General features: G+C 38.3%; 2 protein-coding genes and 1 long non-coding RNA gene across 3 annotated transcripts; 1 reads left to right on the forward strand and 2 right to left on the reverse strand.

Annotated features, from left to right (window-relative positions):
- Positions 1 to 3260: 3260 nt before the first annotated feature.
- Positions 3261 to 8137, reverse strand: LOC127532437 (uncharacterized). The gene is made up of 4 exons (XR_007939881.1): positions 8040 to 8137; positions 7208 to 7253; positions 6591 to 6684; positions 3261 to 3462 (listed from the first exon to the last, which is right to left on the reverse strand). It is a non-coding gene; the product is annotated as an uncharacterized LOC127532437 (long non-coding RNA).
- LOC110949514 (uncharacterized) lies at positions 6228 to 9353 on the forward strand. Its single transcript, XM_022191624.2, has 3 exons — positions 6228 to 6564; positions 8060 to 8232; positions 8549 to 9353. The coding sequence occupies exons 1-3, from the start codon at positions 6492 to 6494 to the stop codon at positions 8840 to 8842; spliced, it is 540 nt and encodes a 179-aa protein (XP_022047316.2). The 5' UTR covers positions 6228 to 6491; the 3' UTR covers positions 8843 to 9353.
- A 153-nt stretch (positions 9354 to 9506) lies between these two features.
- Positions 9507 to 16441, reverse strand: LOC110949511 (serine/threonine-protein kinase dst1-like). Its single transcript, XM_051944214.1, has 11 exons — positions 16319 to 16441; positions 15679 to 15858; positions 14653 to 14847; positions 14327 to 14511; positions 14134 to 14246; positions 13916 to 14055; positions 13519 to 13607; positions 11239 to 13137; positions 10342 to 10435; positions 10156 to 10273; positions 9507 to 9634 (listed from the first exon to the last, which is right to left on the reverse strand). The coding sequence occupies exons 2-11, from the start codon at positions 15844 to 15846 to the stop codon at positions 9507 to 9509; spliced, it is 3129 nt and encodes a 1042-aa protein (XP_051800174.1). The 5' UTR covers positions 15847 to 15858; positions 16319 to 16441.
- Positions 16442 to 18950: the final 2509 nt, after the last annotated feature.

The following is an 18950-nucleotide window of genomic DNA, read 5'->3' on the forward strand; positions in this document are numbered from 1 at the left end:
ACTGATTTGATTAAATCTATCCATCATTTATATACACTTATAATCACCTACAATCCTCTGTGGGGGGGGGGGGGTGGACTCCATCCCAGCTGAGTTATGGCGGAGGAGAGAAGACAGACAATGAAAAACAACTCACCAGTTCCTTTGTGAATGTAGGAAGAACCGTAGTCCAACATGAGGATGTCGTCCTGCCACTGGGATCAGATCACACAGATAGAATGTTTTAGTGGATTCTTGTATTTCGCAAGAAACACAAAAACGCAGGATGTGACCCTGTAGGAACACGGAGATAACAATTAGCTAAATGCATTTGTACAGAAATAAACATGATACAGAACAAAATTTTAAACCAAATAGCCTTCCATGTTGATCTACATTCCTGCTCATGCATCAGAGACGGATTTAAAATAAACTTCACCTCTATTCAGTGCATTTATATGTAAATTAAACTTTTGCTTTATCGACTAACACCACAGTATACCAAAGTTCCCTAGCAGCTCACGTGAGTGCTACAGTAGAAGCTAGCTAGCTGGGCTAATGCACAGAGAAGCCTCTAGTCTCCACTCAGTTACTGCAGCCCAAGTGATAGATATATATATAGATAGATAGATAGATAGATAGATAGATAGATAGATAGATAGATAGATAGATAGATAGATAGATGATCTCTTGCAGGAAATGACAGTGCTACAGCAGTTTCATAACAGTCATAACACCACACACTTCCATACCGAAGTTAAAAAGAACAATGAATAAATACTAAGAACAATAAATAAAAAAATGCAGTCATTTTTGTACATTGTAAAATCTGACAGCAATTACTCTGAAAAACTCAAATGAGGCTATTTAATGTGAGATTTATCAAAGATGCAACATTAAAAAACAGAGATTTCAAACTAGCAACTGAGATCATTAGCTCATTAGGAAAATGTTCACTAAGCTAAAAAATGTCAAAATTAATGAAGTGCTCCTGGACGCAGCTTCGTTGTCTGACTGCAACTGAATGGACCAATGACGACAGTTTGATCTTTTGATTGGATTTCATTTGGATTTGAAGAAGCTTTGAAGACGTTTCCTGATGCCGGAGGAGAAGATGAGCAGCTTCGGACCTTTGCGGTAAGAAGACTATGGCCGTTTCTCAGTACGTAACTGTCCGTACTTGCGTTCTGGTGACACTACAGTGTATCAGAGTGAAGTTTTTGAATATTTGTGTCTCTCTTTGCTGTCACAGCGGTTTTACAATTTGTAGACAGTCCCCATGCACTCCATAGACACCAATGATAGACCATAAACCATAGATTATGTGGTTCAAAAAGTGCAAAATGATATGATGTTGAACATGTATGATATGTTGTTCAAAAAATGTCATAGTGCAGTATATTGTCAAAATAGTATGCTATTCAAGAAAACAGAGTCTAATATGTCGTCTAAAAAATGCCATAGAATAATATTTCATTGCACAAGTAAAAATATAGTAATTTTTAAAGCTGTTTAAATTCTTATATGTTTCCAAAAACCAACAAAAAAAATCTTCATAATAATATGTCAATTAAAAAAGCCTATAGCATAGCAGGTCGTCCAAAAAACATCATAGTATAGCAGGTCGCTCTAAAAACGACTAAGACTAAGTTTACAACAACACATGTAAGCAGAAACATTGCAAAGTCTGTCTTTCGTTCAGCTGAAAATATTAGTTTTCGTCTTTTTTATTGACCAAACTTTTCAGGAAGTAGATAAAGAATAATTAAAGTTCTCATGTAGAAGTCCAACTTATTTTGGATCCTTGTGGAGATTTTAATCTTAGAGTTTGTAAAGCTGTTGAGCTTTTAGAGTCACATGGATTGTTTTGACATTTAATAGAGTTTAGTGTCTGATTGGAATTCTGTTCAGTGAATGGATAATTTAAGTATTTAAGTTTTGTAGATATGTTTTGTTTTTGCTTCGGCACTTTTTATTGTTTAGGTGGCTGATGTGGTCAACTTGAAGCTGTTGAGTGTATGCATTAAATCCTCCAAGACAAATGTTACAAAGTGGTTGCTGGAGTTATTTCAATTATGCATATATTTATGGAAAATACTGAAATGTGTTGTGCACATCCAGCCACAGAACTTTCATCCATATTTTACATGAAGAATCATTTTAAATACTGCCTGCCCTTGCTCTATTTTTTTCCAGATTTTTTTAAGGTCAATGTTTTCTTTATTATCCCTTAATGTTATCTCCATAATAAAAAATAATTTTTATCTCCATAATAAGATTGTAACAGGCAAAGTGCTCTTAAATTACACCAGAATGCAGGAAATAGGATCAATAATGTTCAAAATTAGACCCCCTGTCAGCATCCCGCACAAACCAAATCTCACTCTAAGATCTGGTCACAAGTTGGCAGCCCTGGGTACACACAAAACACAGCTTTACATGTATTCAGTAATAAACCCAAAGACTGTAAAAGATGGATGAAGCAACCATGACATATCCTGCTTCAACCTCTATTTTCCTCTAAATTGGATAATAATTTACTAAATAAACACCGAACTGTATTGAAGAAGACTTGAGAGCAATGATTCAGACCATAAACTGATCAGGAAAATGTTTGCCGAGGAAACATATCAAGCGAGAAGTTTCTCATTTTCTCATGATCATTTATACAACTTGTTTGAGAGGAGGCGCCCCCTGCTGGTTGTTAGAAAGAATGCAGGTTCTGTCTTGGATTCGCCTCTCAGACTCAGAAGCTACATCCATCTTTTATACAATTTATGTAGAAAACAAATGACAAATTCAATTTGCATTGATGATGGCACTAGAGTTATTACAACCCACCTTGGTGAGAACATAACTGTCTGAATGAAATCTCATGATGATCCAGCTGGTATTTGTTGGCATATTTGAGTCATGACTAGCTGAGGTGAAATCCCTCTTTTTTGGGTTTATGACAGGATAATGGCAGAGGATAATAAATGTGAAACACCTGCACACTCACACGTCTACAGATTAGATCGCTATGGTTGACTGTACAGTAGGTGTGTGTCTGTAAGCAGACACCGGCTCCCACAGCAACCACTGCTGCAAACACACTGTGCTCCACGTTAGGAAATCTCCTGTTCCACTTGAGTAACACCTGTAATGAGATACAGGTAGCGAGCTGCTGTGGGTCCGCAAAATCTGCACGTGGGAAGTCAATGAGTAACTGTTTCCATAAACTGTGTAATGTGCCCTTGAGCAAAGTTAACGCAATGAAGAAAAACAAGCTTGCCCCCCAAATTAAACCAAGTTTCCTTCTAACTGTTTTGTTTTAGGGCCCGTGAATGTAAAAGTACCAGACTAAAATAAACAGTGGAAGTTATGACAGTCTCACCTGTGTGCTCAGATAACTTCAAGATTAATTAACCCTCTCAACCCCGAACAGCTTCTGGCCATTTTCTGCTCCCTTTTGTTTTCACTGCAATATAAAGTCCAGCACCTCTACGGAAACAGAGCAACCACAAAGAAGAAGAGAGAACTCAGGAAATGTTTGCTGTGCAGTATGACAACGTTAGAATCCCACTAATCCTAAGAAAAGAGAAAGAAATGGAATTAATGTGAACATTGGTCCACAGGTGTTACCATACCTGGGAAAAATCAATGACTCTACATATATTTAACAACTTACTGACTTTTCCCCCTATCTTCCATGTGTAAACACAGCCTGCAGTTCAATCTAGTTCAGCTTAGAAGTCCCAGAATTTTTCTTTCCTAATTGTTAGGACATGTGTCACATTTGAGTACCAGTATAAATTTTTTTTTTTATTTATTTATTTATTTTTACAGAATTTGGTTTGATCGAATGACTCAGTTTTAAAGAAATATCATGACTTTTGGGTCAGGTTTGGTTCACCTTTTCTGACCAAAGAATCGTTAAAAAGTTGAAAATCTGACAGTTTACTGTGTTTTTACAATTTCTGGGTCTGATAAATATTGTAATTTTGGTGATTTTTTTTCAAACCTGCCAGCTAGTTTTGGTGTTCAAGTCCATTTTTATTGCTCGTCCAAGGAACAGGGCGGAGTTATGTCCGTCTGTTTGTCTGTGTGCAACATTACTCAAAAACGGAATAATTGATTTGGATAAAATTTTCAGGGAAGGTCAGAAATGACACAAGGACCAAGTGAATAGATTATGGCAGTGATGCGGCTTATAGTCTGGCTCCATGAATTTGTTAAAGATTTCTGTATCATTGCGACAAATCGTGCAAATCGACCACTTATCCATTGGAAATCATACAACAACTGAGCAGCCTTGGGTGCTTTTCTTGGTATTTATTGCAGTTCATTTACTTGGTTGAAAGCAGAAACATAAAAATGCACTCTAATACAAGTAAAAGTACATAAATAAAAGCATCAGAAGCAGAAGTATTTATCCAAGGTACTGTACTGTTTAGGTATTGATGCATACATGTACATGTTGGACAGCTTAATCCAAAATAATGCTCCATTATTTATTTTTAAATGTCAAATAGTGAAGTTGTCTAAAGTAGCTTTAATGGGAAATAAGTCGATACCTCAAAACTCTACTTGTTGATCTCATGATTTTTCAAGGTAAGTAACACTCCAGACTGGATTCTAGACAAACTGAACCACAACGTTATGATGATTTCTCTTTGCGTCACTCTACATAAACACTGTGTGTTTTGGAAATCCCTCACCGCAGTTCAAACAAAGCTTTGTGGTTTTTATGCTCCTCTCATCTCAGCTGGAATTAAATTACACAAGCTGCAGCTCTGACGTTCAGTCAGACACTAACAAGGATTGAAAAAAACCTGGCAGGGAAACTCCAGGTCTGTCTCCATGACAACTGGTGCCAACGTGAGGAAACCTTGACACCAGTTGTTTTGCTGTAAAAACCCTGGATTAACATAATGAAATCAAAATGATTTTAGCCTCAGAACCACAATGAATGAATGAGGTCTTGCCAGAAAAGAAAACTTGCTAAAATGTTTTGTCAAAGTGTCAGAAAACACATCAGTGAGGAATTAAACACTGAAAATTATTTAAAAGACATTTACAATCCTGAAACTTTCACTGTATAAATTCTGCAAGACCTGACTTCTAACTTAAGGCGGTGTGAGTTTAGGCTGCTTATGTGCAAATTATATAAGAACTACAAGGAAATCGCTGCTACGTTTGCAAAGACAACAACTTCATACCAAATATGTTCATGCTAGCTGGCATAGTGGGCGAATTAGAGGAGGTAAAGTTTAACGGACAATGTACATATGCATCCACGGGGAGTTTACTGGGTTAAAGCACACAAAGACTCTTAACAGTCATTTAACATCAATATTTTCAAAAATCGTTTTTAGAGTTTATTGATGAAACCCTGCCTCAAGGAACATAAAGATATCTTAGTCTAGATTAGGGTTAGGGGCTTTGGGATTGGAACCAGCTATGGATGAATCCACGGAAATACAATTTTATTCCATGCACAGGACGATGAGTTCAATTCACTTCAGTCACTTCAAACTGACCAGGGATGTTTGAATCAGGTGTTTTTTTGCATACAATCCAATCTGTGTAATTTTAGTTTCTGCCAATAATGCCACTTTCCAAGATAATCAACACTGGAAATATTGTAGCTTAGATGTAGTACCTGGTTGTTCCACAAGGTGGAGCCTCTTACTGTTTAATACTGAGATGTGGAGGTCAACCAGAGAGCATTATGAGGGTTTAGCTCATACAGGGGCACCATGACAAAGACTTCTCTTCTGTTTAATGACCGCCAGCAAGCGCACAATGTGTGAAATCACACAGGAATCAAGTAGAACAGTGTTCTTATATCCCAGAGATGAATGTACCAGGTGTTAAATCAGGTGTTTGTGGCTTAAAATAGAGAGATGAGCATCGGGCACATACCCTTATCAACTGTGGATTGACAATGCTGCACTAACGAAGCCTAATTTGCAATTTACGACGCCGACTTTGACGGTGAAGGCCAAATTTAAATCAAGTAATTTGGGATTTTTATTAGAGCAGTCTGATTGATTTTTGACCACACTTCTTGAGCACAGTGTCGGTGACAGATATGCTATGGGATGCAATACACTACAATAAAAGATGCTGGATGTTGGTCAAAAGTTTAGAGCATTCATTTAAAAAAATCTGATGAATTAAGGTTAAAATATGCTGACAAAAGCTTGACAATCATTTGCACTGATGGAAAATGTGTGTTCCTGTAAATCCAGGTGTTACTGAGGGGGCTGATGTTGCTTCCTCACATGAGTGAAGTTTAGAAAAGCAGCTCGGATTAACGGGGTTTTACTCTGTTGCAACTCTCACACCGTCAGAGCTGCTGTGACTAAACTCAACAGTCTAGACGTTTTCATGCCATTCCTCCTCCCTCTTCTTCACTCCCTCTCTGCCTTTTTTTCCTCCTCACTCACTCTGCAGTCTGTCTTCTTGCTTGTCTTCTCTAATTTCCCTCCTTTTCCTTCATTCTATGTTTCTGTCCATCTGTAATCATGTCCCTGGCAGCTCTGTCCGTCATTTCCCTCCTTTATGTCCTCAGAGCTCAGAGCATCGACTCATCAGACGGTGAGTACAGAAATATTCATGCTGACCTGAAACACTCGACTCCGTTTGCTACCCAGGAGAGGAAGCTGTGAAAAGACGTGTTGTTGTCGTCGTAACTGGATGCTTTTTTGTCGCATGTTGCTGTTTGATTTGCAGCAAACAAAAGAGAAAGACAAAAGAAAAACACACCTTAGAGCTGTTATCATGAATTATGCAGCGCAGACTGACAGATCAGATAACTGCACAGACACCTCGACACTAACAGAGCTGTTGACCTCGACATAAACAGGGAAGAGCTTCACTTTACAAAACCAGCTAAATCAGAGATATAAAGGTTTTTAAAGGTGAACTGAACTCATTTATTCATTGTTTCCCTGATCTTCATCTAAAGGTAGCAACAGATGCCAAACTACAAGATTCAAATCTGTCATATCAGAGAATTTATCTCAATGATTTAATGATATTATATAATGTTATAAATAAATCCTTTAATGCTCAGGGTCTAACAAAGCAAAAAAATAATATAAAATAAATGTCAAAATGCTTGAAAATTCCTCTCAAGAAACAACAACATTTTGCATTTGACAGTTGGTGTTTACAGAGTTTAGAATGAACAAATATCCAAACCTGAAAAACTAAATAATGTTTTATAATTTGTACACACCTTGTCCACCTGGCAGCTGTTGGAAATATCTAGTGGTTGAAATGACCTAAAACATATTTACAGCACAAAGAACAATTGTGAGGCACATTTTTCTTCAATATTTTAATTTTTGCTTTATTTTACTTTATATTCTGCCTTAAGTTCAGTTCAATTGTATTTATATATTTCAATTACAATTAAGATTTTCTCAAGACACTTTACAGAACTCAAATGGCCTGAATCCCCAGAGGAAGACCTAAGGCGATAGTGGCAAGAAAAACTCCCTTTTACTGTTTTTACCGAGGAATATTTGCACAAATATACTCCACTGCATGGAAAATACCCAACCTGTTTGGCTTGATATCATTTACAAACAGCTTTCCAGATATCTGATTTAATACATCCCCTTTAAGCTTTAAAGTAAAATGAGACATCCGTGGCTAGAAGGGCCAAAATTAGCAAAGATTCCAGAAAAGTCCAAAAAAACCAAATACAATTGTTCTATAGCTGAACTTAGTTTTATCTTTTAATTACCTCATGATGCCTTAGATTCATTTTATGGCAATTAATTAAAAGTAGCATATTCCACATTTAAAGATTGACCAAAAGTATACCAATTACTGTCACCAAATTACGTAAAAAACTGAATATCAAGCACTTCTTTGTGCATCTATGAAGCCATTAGTGACTCAGCTGTGATCAACAGGCATGCATAAAAAGAAAGTAAATTCTGAGTTTTCAGCTTAACTGCAGGATTGTAAGGAAATATCATAATAGTACATTTTTGTAAACTTAATACATAAACCACAACATCTCTGATTATCTCATGAGTGAAGAAAATTCTAAAACTTACCTCTGATTTCACTCTATTAGCTTGGCCCGCCTCCTCTCTGTCGGGTTTTGAGCTTCCAGAGATTGACGGATCCGCTGTGGACAACACCTGCAGGATCTACATCATTAACGATGCCACCACAACATCCACAACATCCACCACAACAACATCAACCACAACAACATCAACCATGACATCACCCATCACCAAGAAAGTAAGCAGCAGCATGACTGGTCGGCAGTAACCTCACTGTGTCCCCAAGGGCTTTTAAGTTCAGATTAGTGGGCAACATGTTTGTGTTTACATCCACCTAAACCTTCTCAAGGCTAACAAGCTGCTCCCATAATGTCCGGTATGTTTCCAAAAGAGAGCTAAACGCTAACATGATAGTGATCACATGTTGATGTTTAGCAGATCTAAAGTTCACTGTGTTTAAAGGAAAACAATAAGGAAGTACAATTACTTGGCTTATGAACCACTTCTGTGTTTGAAAGGTGCGACTGAAATAAATGTTCCGTGTGATTCTGCAGCAGGTGGTGGAAACAACGAAAAAGTCAGTCATCGAAACGGCAGCAAAGAAACCAGAACCCAAAGACAACAGAGAACCAATCAGGATACAGCCTGCAGCAGGAGGACCAATCATTGATCACCGTGTTGTCAGCCTTCTTCACCGCCTTCTGGCCAGTAGCAGAGGACAAGGGGCTGGTCTTCAGCCAATCGGACGGCAGCCTCGGGGAGGGCAAGCCGCATCCTCAGACAGCGACGAATCAGTGGCAGCCTGGAAAACCGGTTCAGCTTCTTCAGACTCCAGTGACGAATCATAAAACTCAACCAGGAGCCGCCTCTGAACTTCTTTTCTATTATTGCAGCTGTTTAATAGTTTTCGCTAAAATGTCATCAGGATTTCAAGGTGAACTTTGCAGAATGTTTTTTATTCTTTATCAGATGCAATTAAAAGAACTGCATCAATATGCAGATTTCAGTTGTATTTGCTGTTTGAAAAAGATGTAATTTAATCAGGGCTGGTCGCTGGCATAAACACTCTATGCCGTTGTTTATAGCCACATCCACTAGAGGGGGCCACACCACAATAAGTGTGTGATTCGCATTTTGTCCCTGTCCAGGATACATTTTTAAAAAATAAATATTTGCTGTTAATCATGTGCATGTGTGTTTTAACCCAATTACAAGCTGTGCACGTGATTTGGTAGTTGTCCTGTGCATGTTTTGGGGCCACAAAAAAAATCTTGGTTAGGGCCACCAAAGTCCTAGGGCCGGCCCTGAATATAATAAAACAAATCTAAAGCCTTTACCATTAATAAACATTCATACACATTTCACTGTATTTACATTAGCATTTGCTTTAACGTTAGATTTTTTTACACTGGTAAAAATGTAGTTAATGAAAAATAAATTTAAAACATAAGGAGAGTTGAGAGATAAAATCAGTATTGTTCATATTGCCATCTAAAGTAACTATTAAGTGCGTTATTGCGTTAGTTGTTGCGTGTTTGAGTCGGTACTGTCGTGTCCCTGCTGCTGTGGTTGTGATGGTGAACTGGAGGGTGGATGTTTGTCTTTCCTCTGATCCTTTGTGGTGCCTTTGTTGTGTTTGCCTGAGAAAAAATACATACATTTTCACATTTTTTTAACTTCTTCAACAGTTAGTTACAAATTGTTTTCTGGATGGATCAGTTAGTATTTTAGAGCGACTGTTAAGTAGTTGAATTTTGTGCAACACTGACTTATGTTCACAAACTAACTCTCTGAAATTACACCATTTATCAGAGCTAGAAACAGTAAAAACTGAAAGATTTTCACATTTCCAACTGTGCTTGAACTACTCATCTGTGAAGTGTTCTTCCATTATGGAATTAAACCAAATCTGATCTTAAAAATATAATATTCTATGAAAGTCATTTTATTCACTGAAAAAAGTTCTAAATAAAGTGCAACAGACTCAGTCGACAAAAATTCATTCATTTTTCAGATGAACTGCAGGCAGTGTGTACACAAGCAGAGAGGAGATATGAACCGAAACAAAAAATATAAACAGTGAAAGAAATCTGGACTAAAAGTTGGTGTTCAAAGCCCTTTTTCATCTAAAGAGGGATATTGCTAAGAGGTGTGTGCGTACCTTCTCTTCTTCGGAGGTCCGTCAGCACTGAGCTTCTTAGATCCGGGAAATGGATGTGTGGTTTATTTTTGGTCACTGCAACACCACTACTGTTGGAGATCAGACTCTTCTCTGATGCCTGAAAGGACAGTGTGTGTTTACTTTGGAGTCATTTGTCCATTTTGAAACCCCAGCACAATCAGTTACCTGAGAGGTGAGGGATACTGTAATATGGTTTGACAGAAACTGTTGAGCCTGTCGACTATAAATGCCTCCATGATGTCTTGATTTGTCAACACACCTGTAACACACACAGAGACAAGAATTGTATATACCTGTGTCAAATCAGACATTGATTCTAACATGTGCTGTGTTTGCTGGGTGGATGCTGCAACACTATGCTTCTAATAAAATCAAAATCAATAAATTTGGCTATACCGGACATGAGAGCCTAAAAATTAAAATGCCGGTATACAGGAGCAGGGCTTCCACTTTGGGCCTTGGTCAGCCCATCGACATTTACTTTGCTAGTCGCTATTAGCTAATGTAAGGGAAACTAGTCCTTACATACAATAGATGTCTACACTTTTTTGATGTTACCCAAGTTACACAAATTTAATTTCTGGGTGCAGAAACTGCAGATACAACAATCCCAAAGCAAAAGTTCACCATCTCTTTTTGGCACAAGGCCACACTATACACGTGCTGCAAGTGTAGCTAGAACAAGAAAAAAACGTGTTTGATGAAAGTTGGGGTTTCAAACTCAATCATAATCCAAGGAATCCTCACAGGAATGACAAATTTATGTAAAAATTTATTTCAGGAGTGTGTTTTCCCTGTATTCATGTTTAGCTGAAAGTTGGGGCGAATGTTTACAGGAATGACTCAATAATTGACATTTTTAGTCTGACTGAGGTCAAACAATTCTAGACTGAGGGAAATGAGAATTCAGTCTTTAATCTTGACCCATTTGGAATTGTTTTGGCTTGGATGTTAGAATATAGTTTTCAGAACAGAAATTTTCAGAAGCTTTTTGGCTAAAATCAATCTCAAATGGGCCGAAGTCTGACACTCCACTGTTGTGCATTGTGAGTTCTACAATACCTAAAACTGTGGGTACCAGGATGGAAACCTGCCCCAAAGGAAAGGTGATCACTGGCAGCTGGGCTGTTGGAGGGGATGACAGATGTGGTAGATGGAGGCAGGAAGAGAGGAGTGGAAGAGGGCGGTGGAGGAGGAGGAGGTGGAGAAGAAAGAGGCACTCTGAAATCAAAGTCATTTAGGTCTGCGATGTCCATGTGGGGAATGACGGAGTTTCTCGTCAAAGCTTTGTGGTCTGGAGACACTGTAGATGAAGCTGAAGTCAAATCTGTAGGGTCGTTTTTTTCTGGGTCTTCACTTTTTGTTCTTGGATCTGTTGCCAGTGTAGTTTTCTGAGTCTTTGGTGTCACTGTAGATATCATGCTGTTGCTAAAAGATCCAGGCTTCGTCTTAGGTTCTCCGACCAAACATTTAGAGTAAGGGGCTTTTAAAGATACCACATCAGATTCAAACTCACTGCTGCTTCTGGGAATATTCAAGGCCTGATTTACTGAAAACATCATTATTGGACTGATAGACACAGAAAGAGCTAAATCCTCTTGTATCTCATTATTTGAGACATTGAGGGTTTTCAGAATATTTGTCCCTACTGATGTGTTTTTATGTAGCATGGAGGTTGCAGTTGTTCTGGCATCTGTGATGATCTTAGACTTGGAAGTTGGTTGTTGATGTAGACAGGAGGGCTCTAGAGATTCAGGACTCCTCTCATTTCCAGCTTTTGCGGTCATTAAGTTCACCTTCAAGAATCCGTGATCCTCCTTCAGGTCTTTGTCTTCTGTAAGTGCCCTGTCTTTTGAAAGCCTCTGTGTAGTCAAGTCAGTTTTGGACACCTTTGGATTTGAGAGTCCTTGAGGTAGTACTGTAGCACTGTGGGAAGGACTGGTCTCTCGAAAAACTGCAGAGGACAGCACTGAAAGATCTGAGGTAAGAGTCTTTGAAGGACTGGTGGGGAAAGACAAGATGTTCTTGTTTGCTTTTGGGTTTGAAGTCACTGACTTATGGTTTGAGGGTTGAGCGTTTGGACATTCAGAGGTCCTTTGCTCCATGTCAGTTGTCAGTTGGTCGGTCTGGTGCTCTGAAGTAGTGCTGGTCTTGCATGGCTTGATATTCACCTCAATGTGATTGGCGTTTGATGATTTAGATGATTCAAGTACCATGCTGGTGTCAGTCCGATCAACAGCCGATTCCAAGGATACTTTTGGAGATGAGATTATATTTGCATGGTCAGTGGATGAACCTTTAGGCAACCTGGGCACTTTTGTGTTGGTCTGATTCCAGCTCTTCCCAAACTCTTGACTTGGCTCCGATTTCGGCAATCTACAGATCTCCATCTTGTTTGCCTCAGTGGCATTTGACGTTGTGTTGTCTGAGCGACAGTTCCTGTCATTTACATTTTTTAGATTGTCCTCAATCTGTTTTGGAGAGAAGACTTTTTCATGTTTATGTTTTGCGGCCACTCTGTTACTGTCCTTAAGGTACACTGTGGTCCTGGGGGCGTCTGATGTTTCAGACGTAAAGGTTTTAGTTGACTTGGAAGTCTCAGTTCCCTTCCTCAACTCTCCACCAGTGGCTTTTCCTAGTTTACTTTTCATGGCCATGGGCGATTGCGCTGCATTATGGATGCCCTTGTTAGCAATAGTTTTGGGTTGTTTGATGGCTATCAAAGGCTCTGAGGTATTACAGATGGTCTTTGACACCTTTGGAGGTTGTTTTCCTTTTGTTTTCTCCATCTTTTCTTTGTTCATTTTCTCATCCGTGTCTTCTGATGGTTTCCTTTCTTTCCCTCTGCTGTTTTTCTCATCACCATCATCCTTTTCTTGCCTTAGGTTTTTGGTTATTTTGGGAAGGGTAGAATTTTCTCTGTGGTCTTTTTGGATTTTAGCATTCAACTCATCCAAAAATCTGTATAGATACAAAGAAAGATGCAGCGGGTCAATTTGGAGGCTCTTCAACAAGGAAAAAATGAATTTTTTTTCATTTCAGTTTTTAATGCTTCAGTTCAGTAGAAGATAGTAATGCTCCTATAAGTTAGGTAGTTGCCAACCGCCAATAAATCCCAAGAATGAGTAAAAAAAAAGAGCCTTGCTGGTTTAATTCCTGGAATTTGTATTCTTGGTAACATGCATTTCAGTCTAACCTCTTTAAACCAAAGATAAAAACTAGGAGACTATGCAATCTAACTAGCAACCAAAATAAAATCCACATTTGTAGATGGAAAAAGTCGTATTTTTGTAAGAATTTATTGCACATAACTGTAAAAATGGAAAACATAGAGAGATGCACCTGATGTGGAAAGAGTCTTGTGTGAAGAGAACATGCTCTAAGAGCTCTGAACACTGAGCTCGTCTTTCTGGATCCATTTCCAGACAGCTCTGAGAGAAAACACAATGGTATTACTGGCATTTAGAAAACAACAAACTGAACAAGTTTCTACAATGTTTCCCATAAGTCTTTAACACTGAGGCAATGTCAGAACCTAAAGGGACCAGAAGTTGTTCAATACTAACAAAATAACATAGACTTAACTCTACTTACAGGTTATCAGACAGAATGAGAGGCAACAAAAACTAACTCAATGCTTCAAACTACTGTGGAAATTCAGATTATTATAATCTACAAGCTATAGGTGAAGTCACAAACACTGTATTTTATCTAGAAAGGATGGAGCAACACGACTAACCTGTGCTAGATCCAGGGCAGCAGGTGTAATTGTAGGGAAGCGTTGATGCAGCTGGACTCGAACAGAACATTCAGGCAGAGTGACTCCAGAAAAGACGGGATTTCTGTAGAACAACTCCTTGTGATGAGTCGTCAGGTTACCTATGGCAGACAAAAAGAACGTGCAGTTAGGATGGAGAAGAGAAAAGACAGCCTGCTAATGTTGTGTGGAATGCTTACCGAAGCACCTGATGATGTGGTAAATCTGGTCTAGGTCAGAATCTCCCGGAAACAGAGGTTGACCGGTTAACATCTCTATTAACAGGCACCCCAACGCCCACACATCTACTGGTCTGCAAACACATACTTGTTAACATTTTTATTAAGCAACAACCTACAGGTAACATACTCCTTACTTCAGAGAGATACTCACTTGCCATACTTAATGTCTCCCACCAGCAGTTCAGGTGCTCTGTACCAACGAGTAGCTACGTAATCGGTGTAGACGGCGCCTTCAGAAGGCGAAGCCATGGTGCGGGCAAAGCCGAAATCACAGAGCTTGACTACACCCCCTTGAGAGATGAGGATGTTCTCTGGTTTAATGTCACGGTGGATGATCTGAGACAGCAAAGACAGAATCAAAACACTGCATATATATTACAAGTCAGCAACCCTTCATGTGGTATGTTGGAAGGTCTTCCTACTGTCACAACAACATGGAAAAGGCATGGTTTATAATTTTAAATTATTAACCCTCACGTTTTGCTGGTGACAGAAGGCGGTGGCCCTCAGGATCTGGTACAGGTACTGCCGGCTGGTGTTTAGGTCCAGTCCACTCTGGTTTTGCTCTAGCTCCTCCAGAAGCGTCCGGTCCACAAACTCAAACACCAGATACCAGCGGCGACGACGCTTCCACACTTCTAGGAGGTTCACCAGGTTGTCGTGACGGAGTTGCTATATGGGTAAAAAAAAAATAGTGATAAATATGGATGTGATTACTTCATGGTTGCAGACAGTGACGTGAGCCAACACTGTGACCATCTCTGCCTTTTACACCATTGATTTAAAAGAAGCTGGACTCTACAAGACCCATGACAGTGTTGTGTACTATGTGGCTCCAAAAAACGACTTCAGTGGAGTTCCACAAGCTTCTGCATTGATTTCTTGCCCTTACTGAAGCTCTGTTTTTTTCCTTCTTTTTCAGATTGTGAGGATTTGCTTTCTTAATTTTAAATATGCCAGCCTAAAAGTTTCAGTCTGTTGTGGTGGTAATCCAGCCTCCAGCCCTTGATATAAACTTTTCCGGGGTCTAACAAACAAAAAGTGTTGGTGCCATTCTGAAACCAGTTTTTCTGAGTCAATTGTTTGACTGTGGAAACGGAAATAAACAGTTTGAGAACAAATCGACCTTTGAACTACATTGCTACAGGTGAAATGTGAAGGTGCAAAGACCTGAGTCGCTTTACCACCAAACATGTTGCCTGAAAGGACCAACTGTTTGTTTAATACCAAATATTTCCAAAACTTTATAGGTGGCACAGTGGTAAATATTACAGTTTCATTAATTAGAAGCAACAATCAGTCTTTTCATATCTAGATTCTCACCCATAAGTTCCATTATTGATAACATCTCATGGCGACAGTCGGTCTAAATTTGAGTATCTGACCCGGAGTTGATTGACGGGTTTTGCTTCACTCTGGTTTCAGGCGCCTACAGACCTCACTGACTCATTGATTTTTGGCCGACTGACTGACAGGTGGACCGATGGATTGATTGACAGGTACCCTGAGCAGCTTGATCTCCCTGAGGGCGATCTTCTTCACAGTCTTGTCGTCGTCGGAATCCATGAATTTCTTGATGGCGACGAGGCGGCCGGAGTCTCGGTGGCGGCACTTGAGCACGGTGCCGTAACTGCCCTCCCCGACCGGACCGAGAGACTCGTATCGCTCCATCAGACTCGTACACTAGAGGGACAAGGAAAGCCGTCTGATCTCCTACTATTTTGTTTTGTTTTAAGGCACCAAAATCCAAAACGGGTTCCAAATTTATTATTTCTACTACTTTTGAGTCCAAAATGAGCCATACCTCCGATATATTTATGACCAAAAAAAAGTAAACTAGAAAACAAATTAACCTTTTCACTATTTTTTGAGATGCACTAGAATGTACACACACATTTTTAACACACAATCATTAGAATTCACAGGTTAACTATAGTAACTAAAGCTGTAGAACTAATGTTGTGAATTAAAAGTTTACATGAAGTGCAAATCCTTCATGACATTATTATATCTTTACTGCATCTTTATCATGGTCATCTATGAATAAAAAAGGTGCTAGAAGGGTTTCTGGATGATCATCAGACAATATTACGGAAAACAACAACAACAACAACCTGCTATGATACAAAACGCACACACCGACCTTACAGGGTTTCCTTTTCTGGCTTTAATCTGCGTGGCGAGCTCCCGTTATCACCGTAAACACTGGAGTAATGCAGAACATAACGTGTTGCAGTCACCTGAGACGACAACTCGACTCCATGTGTGCATGTCACCCAACACGTTGCCATAGTAACACCCCCCTCCTCCAGTTGTTATTACTAGAAGAGAGTTGTGTTATGTATGGATATGAGCTGAAATATCTGTTAGAGGAAGAATTTTTTTTTTTTAACAATTCGAAAATCTAATTCAGCCGAACTCACTAGTAACTGTTCTTTTATGTACATGCTGTTGGATATAATCACAAAAATCAGTGAATTACCTTTATACTCAATCCTAAATACATTTTCTTCCAGAATTTCTAAGCGGTATGATGTCTGTTTTTAGATCTGAAGTTATGACACTAAAACTCTTTTTTTTTTTAAAGCAACCACTTAAAGTAAGTTTCCCTCTTTTTAAACTTTTTTTTTGCATGTTTTAACATTTTTTGTTTTTACCATGAGCAGAAAAATACATAAATGATGATTCTCAAAACCAAACCGAAAGCAGATTGTCAACATGCTTACAAAATGACATCAGAAATTAAAACAAAACTACACGTAAAATTAATACAAACTATTTCTAGCAGTCATTTTATATTTAGTCTTGTTAATTTGGGGCTCTAGTGAAAACTGTTACAGAAATCAAGCATTAAAATAAAACATGTATACAACATAGTTAACTCATTTGTTATTCTTGCCATTATGTGCCTCTTAAAATGCCAGCATGCACATGACAAACCTGTAACGGGTAGTTTTATTATTTAAAAAAAATGAGCAAAACTAGCCATTAATTATCTATAATCCACACGAGGACACCATTATTTTGAAAAGCTACGAACTATTAAAAGTCTGTGCTTAGTTTTTATACTTACCGGGTGTTACTGATTCCAAATAGAGGATAAATTAAATAAAGGTAGATGAGTTTCTCATGAATAGTCCAGACATCTATTGTTAAAGGTCGTAAAAACAGAAAAACACTGGTTAATATCCAAAATTAACCAGTTTTCAACCTGATAAAGAGATTTTTTTTTTTAAATTTCTACACACATTTAGAGCATTACAATCCTGGGAGTGTAAAAAACTAACACCAACAGCTCTATGGCTTCACCTGGTGTCACTTTTGGTGTACTGCACACTTTAACAACTACTGACTCCTTTATTGCACATTTTTACATATAAAATCATGAGGTACAATAAGAAAAATTACTGTAAACAATACGAATGTAGGGCTACGACAATACATATAACCATAAACTACTTTATTAGGTTTAATAAATGACTATAAAAAAAAAAACTATGACTGTTCTAACAATTATTATTCATTCTGTTCTGGTATACACCAGCAGTTTACTTTGGAAATGAACCCCAACTGTTCTGTGAATTTGTTCAGATAACTTTAGTACAAAATCTGCTACATTCTGAATCTGAAAACAACATCTGAGAGATAAACATTTTTTCCCAATATGCCCTTTAAATGCATCGTTGGGTTTTATAGGGTTAAAATCCTAATTTGAACAATAATATATACAAGATAGAAGGACTATGACAGCATGAAATGGAAAAGAAAACAACAGAAGTCATATTTATGGTCAAAACAATATAAAACTGAGTAGATATGAGTGTAGGGCTACAGCAACTTAAATGAGAAAATGATTTAGTTATAGTGGGATACATTCATCAAATTCACTCACATGGTCTCAGCCACAAGCAAACTCACTAAATATTCCATGTTTGGCTGCAAGAGTGAACACGTGTCTTTATGCACTCCTAATATTGAAGGAACTGAAGATCAAATACATTACTTTTAATGTAAATGTCATTACCGCAGTCAAAAATGGTTGTGAAAAGCGTACTTTATACTGACAAACAATTGCATCGTTATATTCAGAACCTGAAACATCTTTGAAACGGCCACAAGTCACTGTTCAAGTCAGCGATTTGCTCTTTCAGATCTTTGGCCGCGTTTTGAACCCGCTCAGAGGAGTCAGCAGCTGTAGTCAATCATATAGAGGTCATGTCACTAAGAAAACTGGATTTTCAGAACTTTTTATATCAGCATAACTGATAATTTAAGTTGCTGTATGTAGATTTTTGATCCAGCAGATTTGGTTGTTTTTCCAGATGACCCATAACAAATCCATAAAAGAATCTAAATTCAGGATTGTTTTTCGGGACGAAGATGTATGGGTTTTAAAAGTTTTCTTCATAGAACATTTAGAGCAATAGGAGTAATTGGAAGCCCATGATATATATGTTCTTTACAAGTGCACATATACTTTTGTTTACAGCTGTAGCTAGGTTAGAGGTTAGCATGTTTATCCCAGCAGTCTACTTCCAGTGAGTCAGACTAGTTCAAATACAGCTTTTACTCTGAACAAGACAGCTGTGAAACATGTTAAAATAACGTTTTCATCTTACAGTGCTGCTTTTTAGATGGCACGGAACGTAATTCTGGATTTAGACGATGCATTAATACAGCTGCTAAAGTTGTGTTTACTGCCAGAATGAGGAGACAAAAGTTACACAGTGCAGGCTTAAAACGTCACATAAATGAAAACTGAAAGAAGCTTTTAT

Source organism: Acanthochromis polyacanthus, chromosome 23, assembly GCF_021347895.1.
Source record: "Acanthochromis polyacanthus isolate Apoly-LR-REF ecotype Palm Island chromosome 23, KAUST_Apoly_ChrSc, whole genome shotgun sequence".
NCBI classification, from domain to species: domain Eukaryota; kingdom Metazoa; phylum Chordata; class Actinopteri; family Pomacentridae; genus Acanthochromis; species Acanthochromis polyacanthus.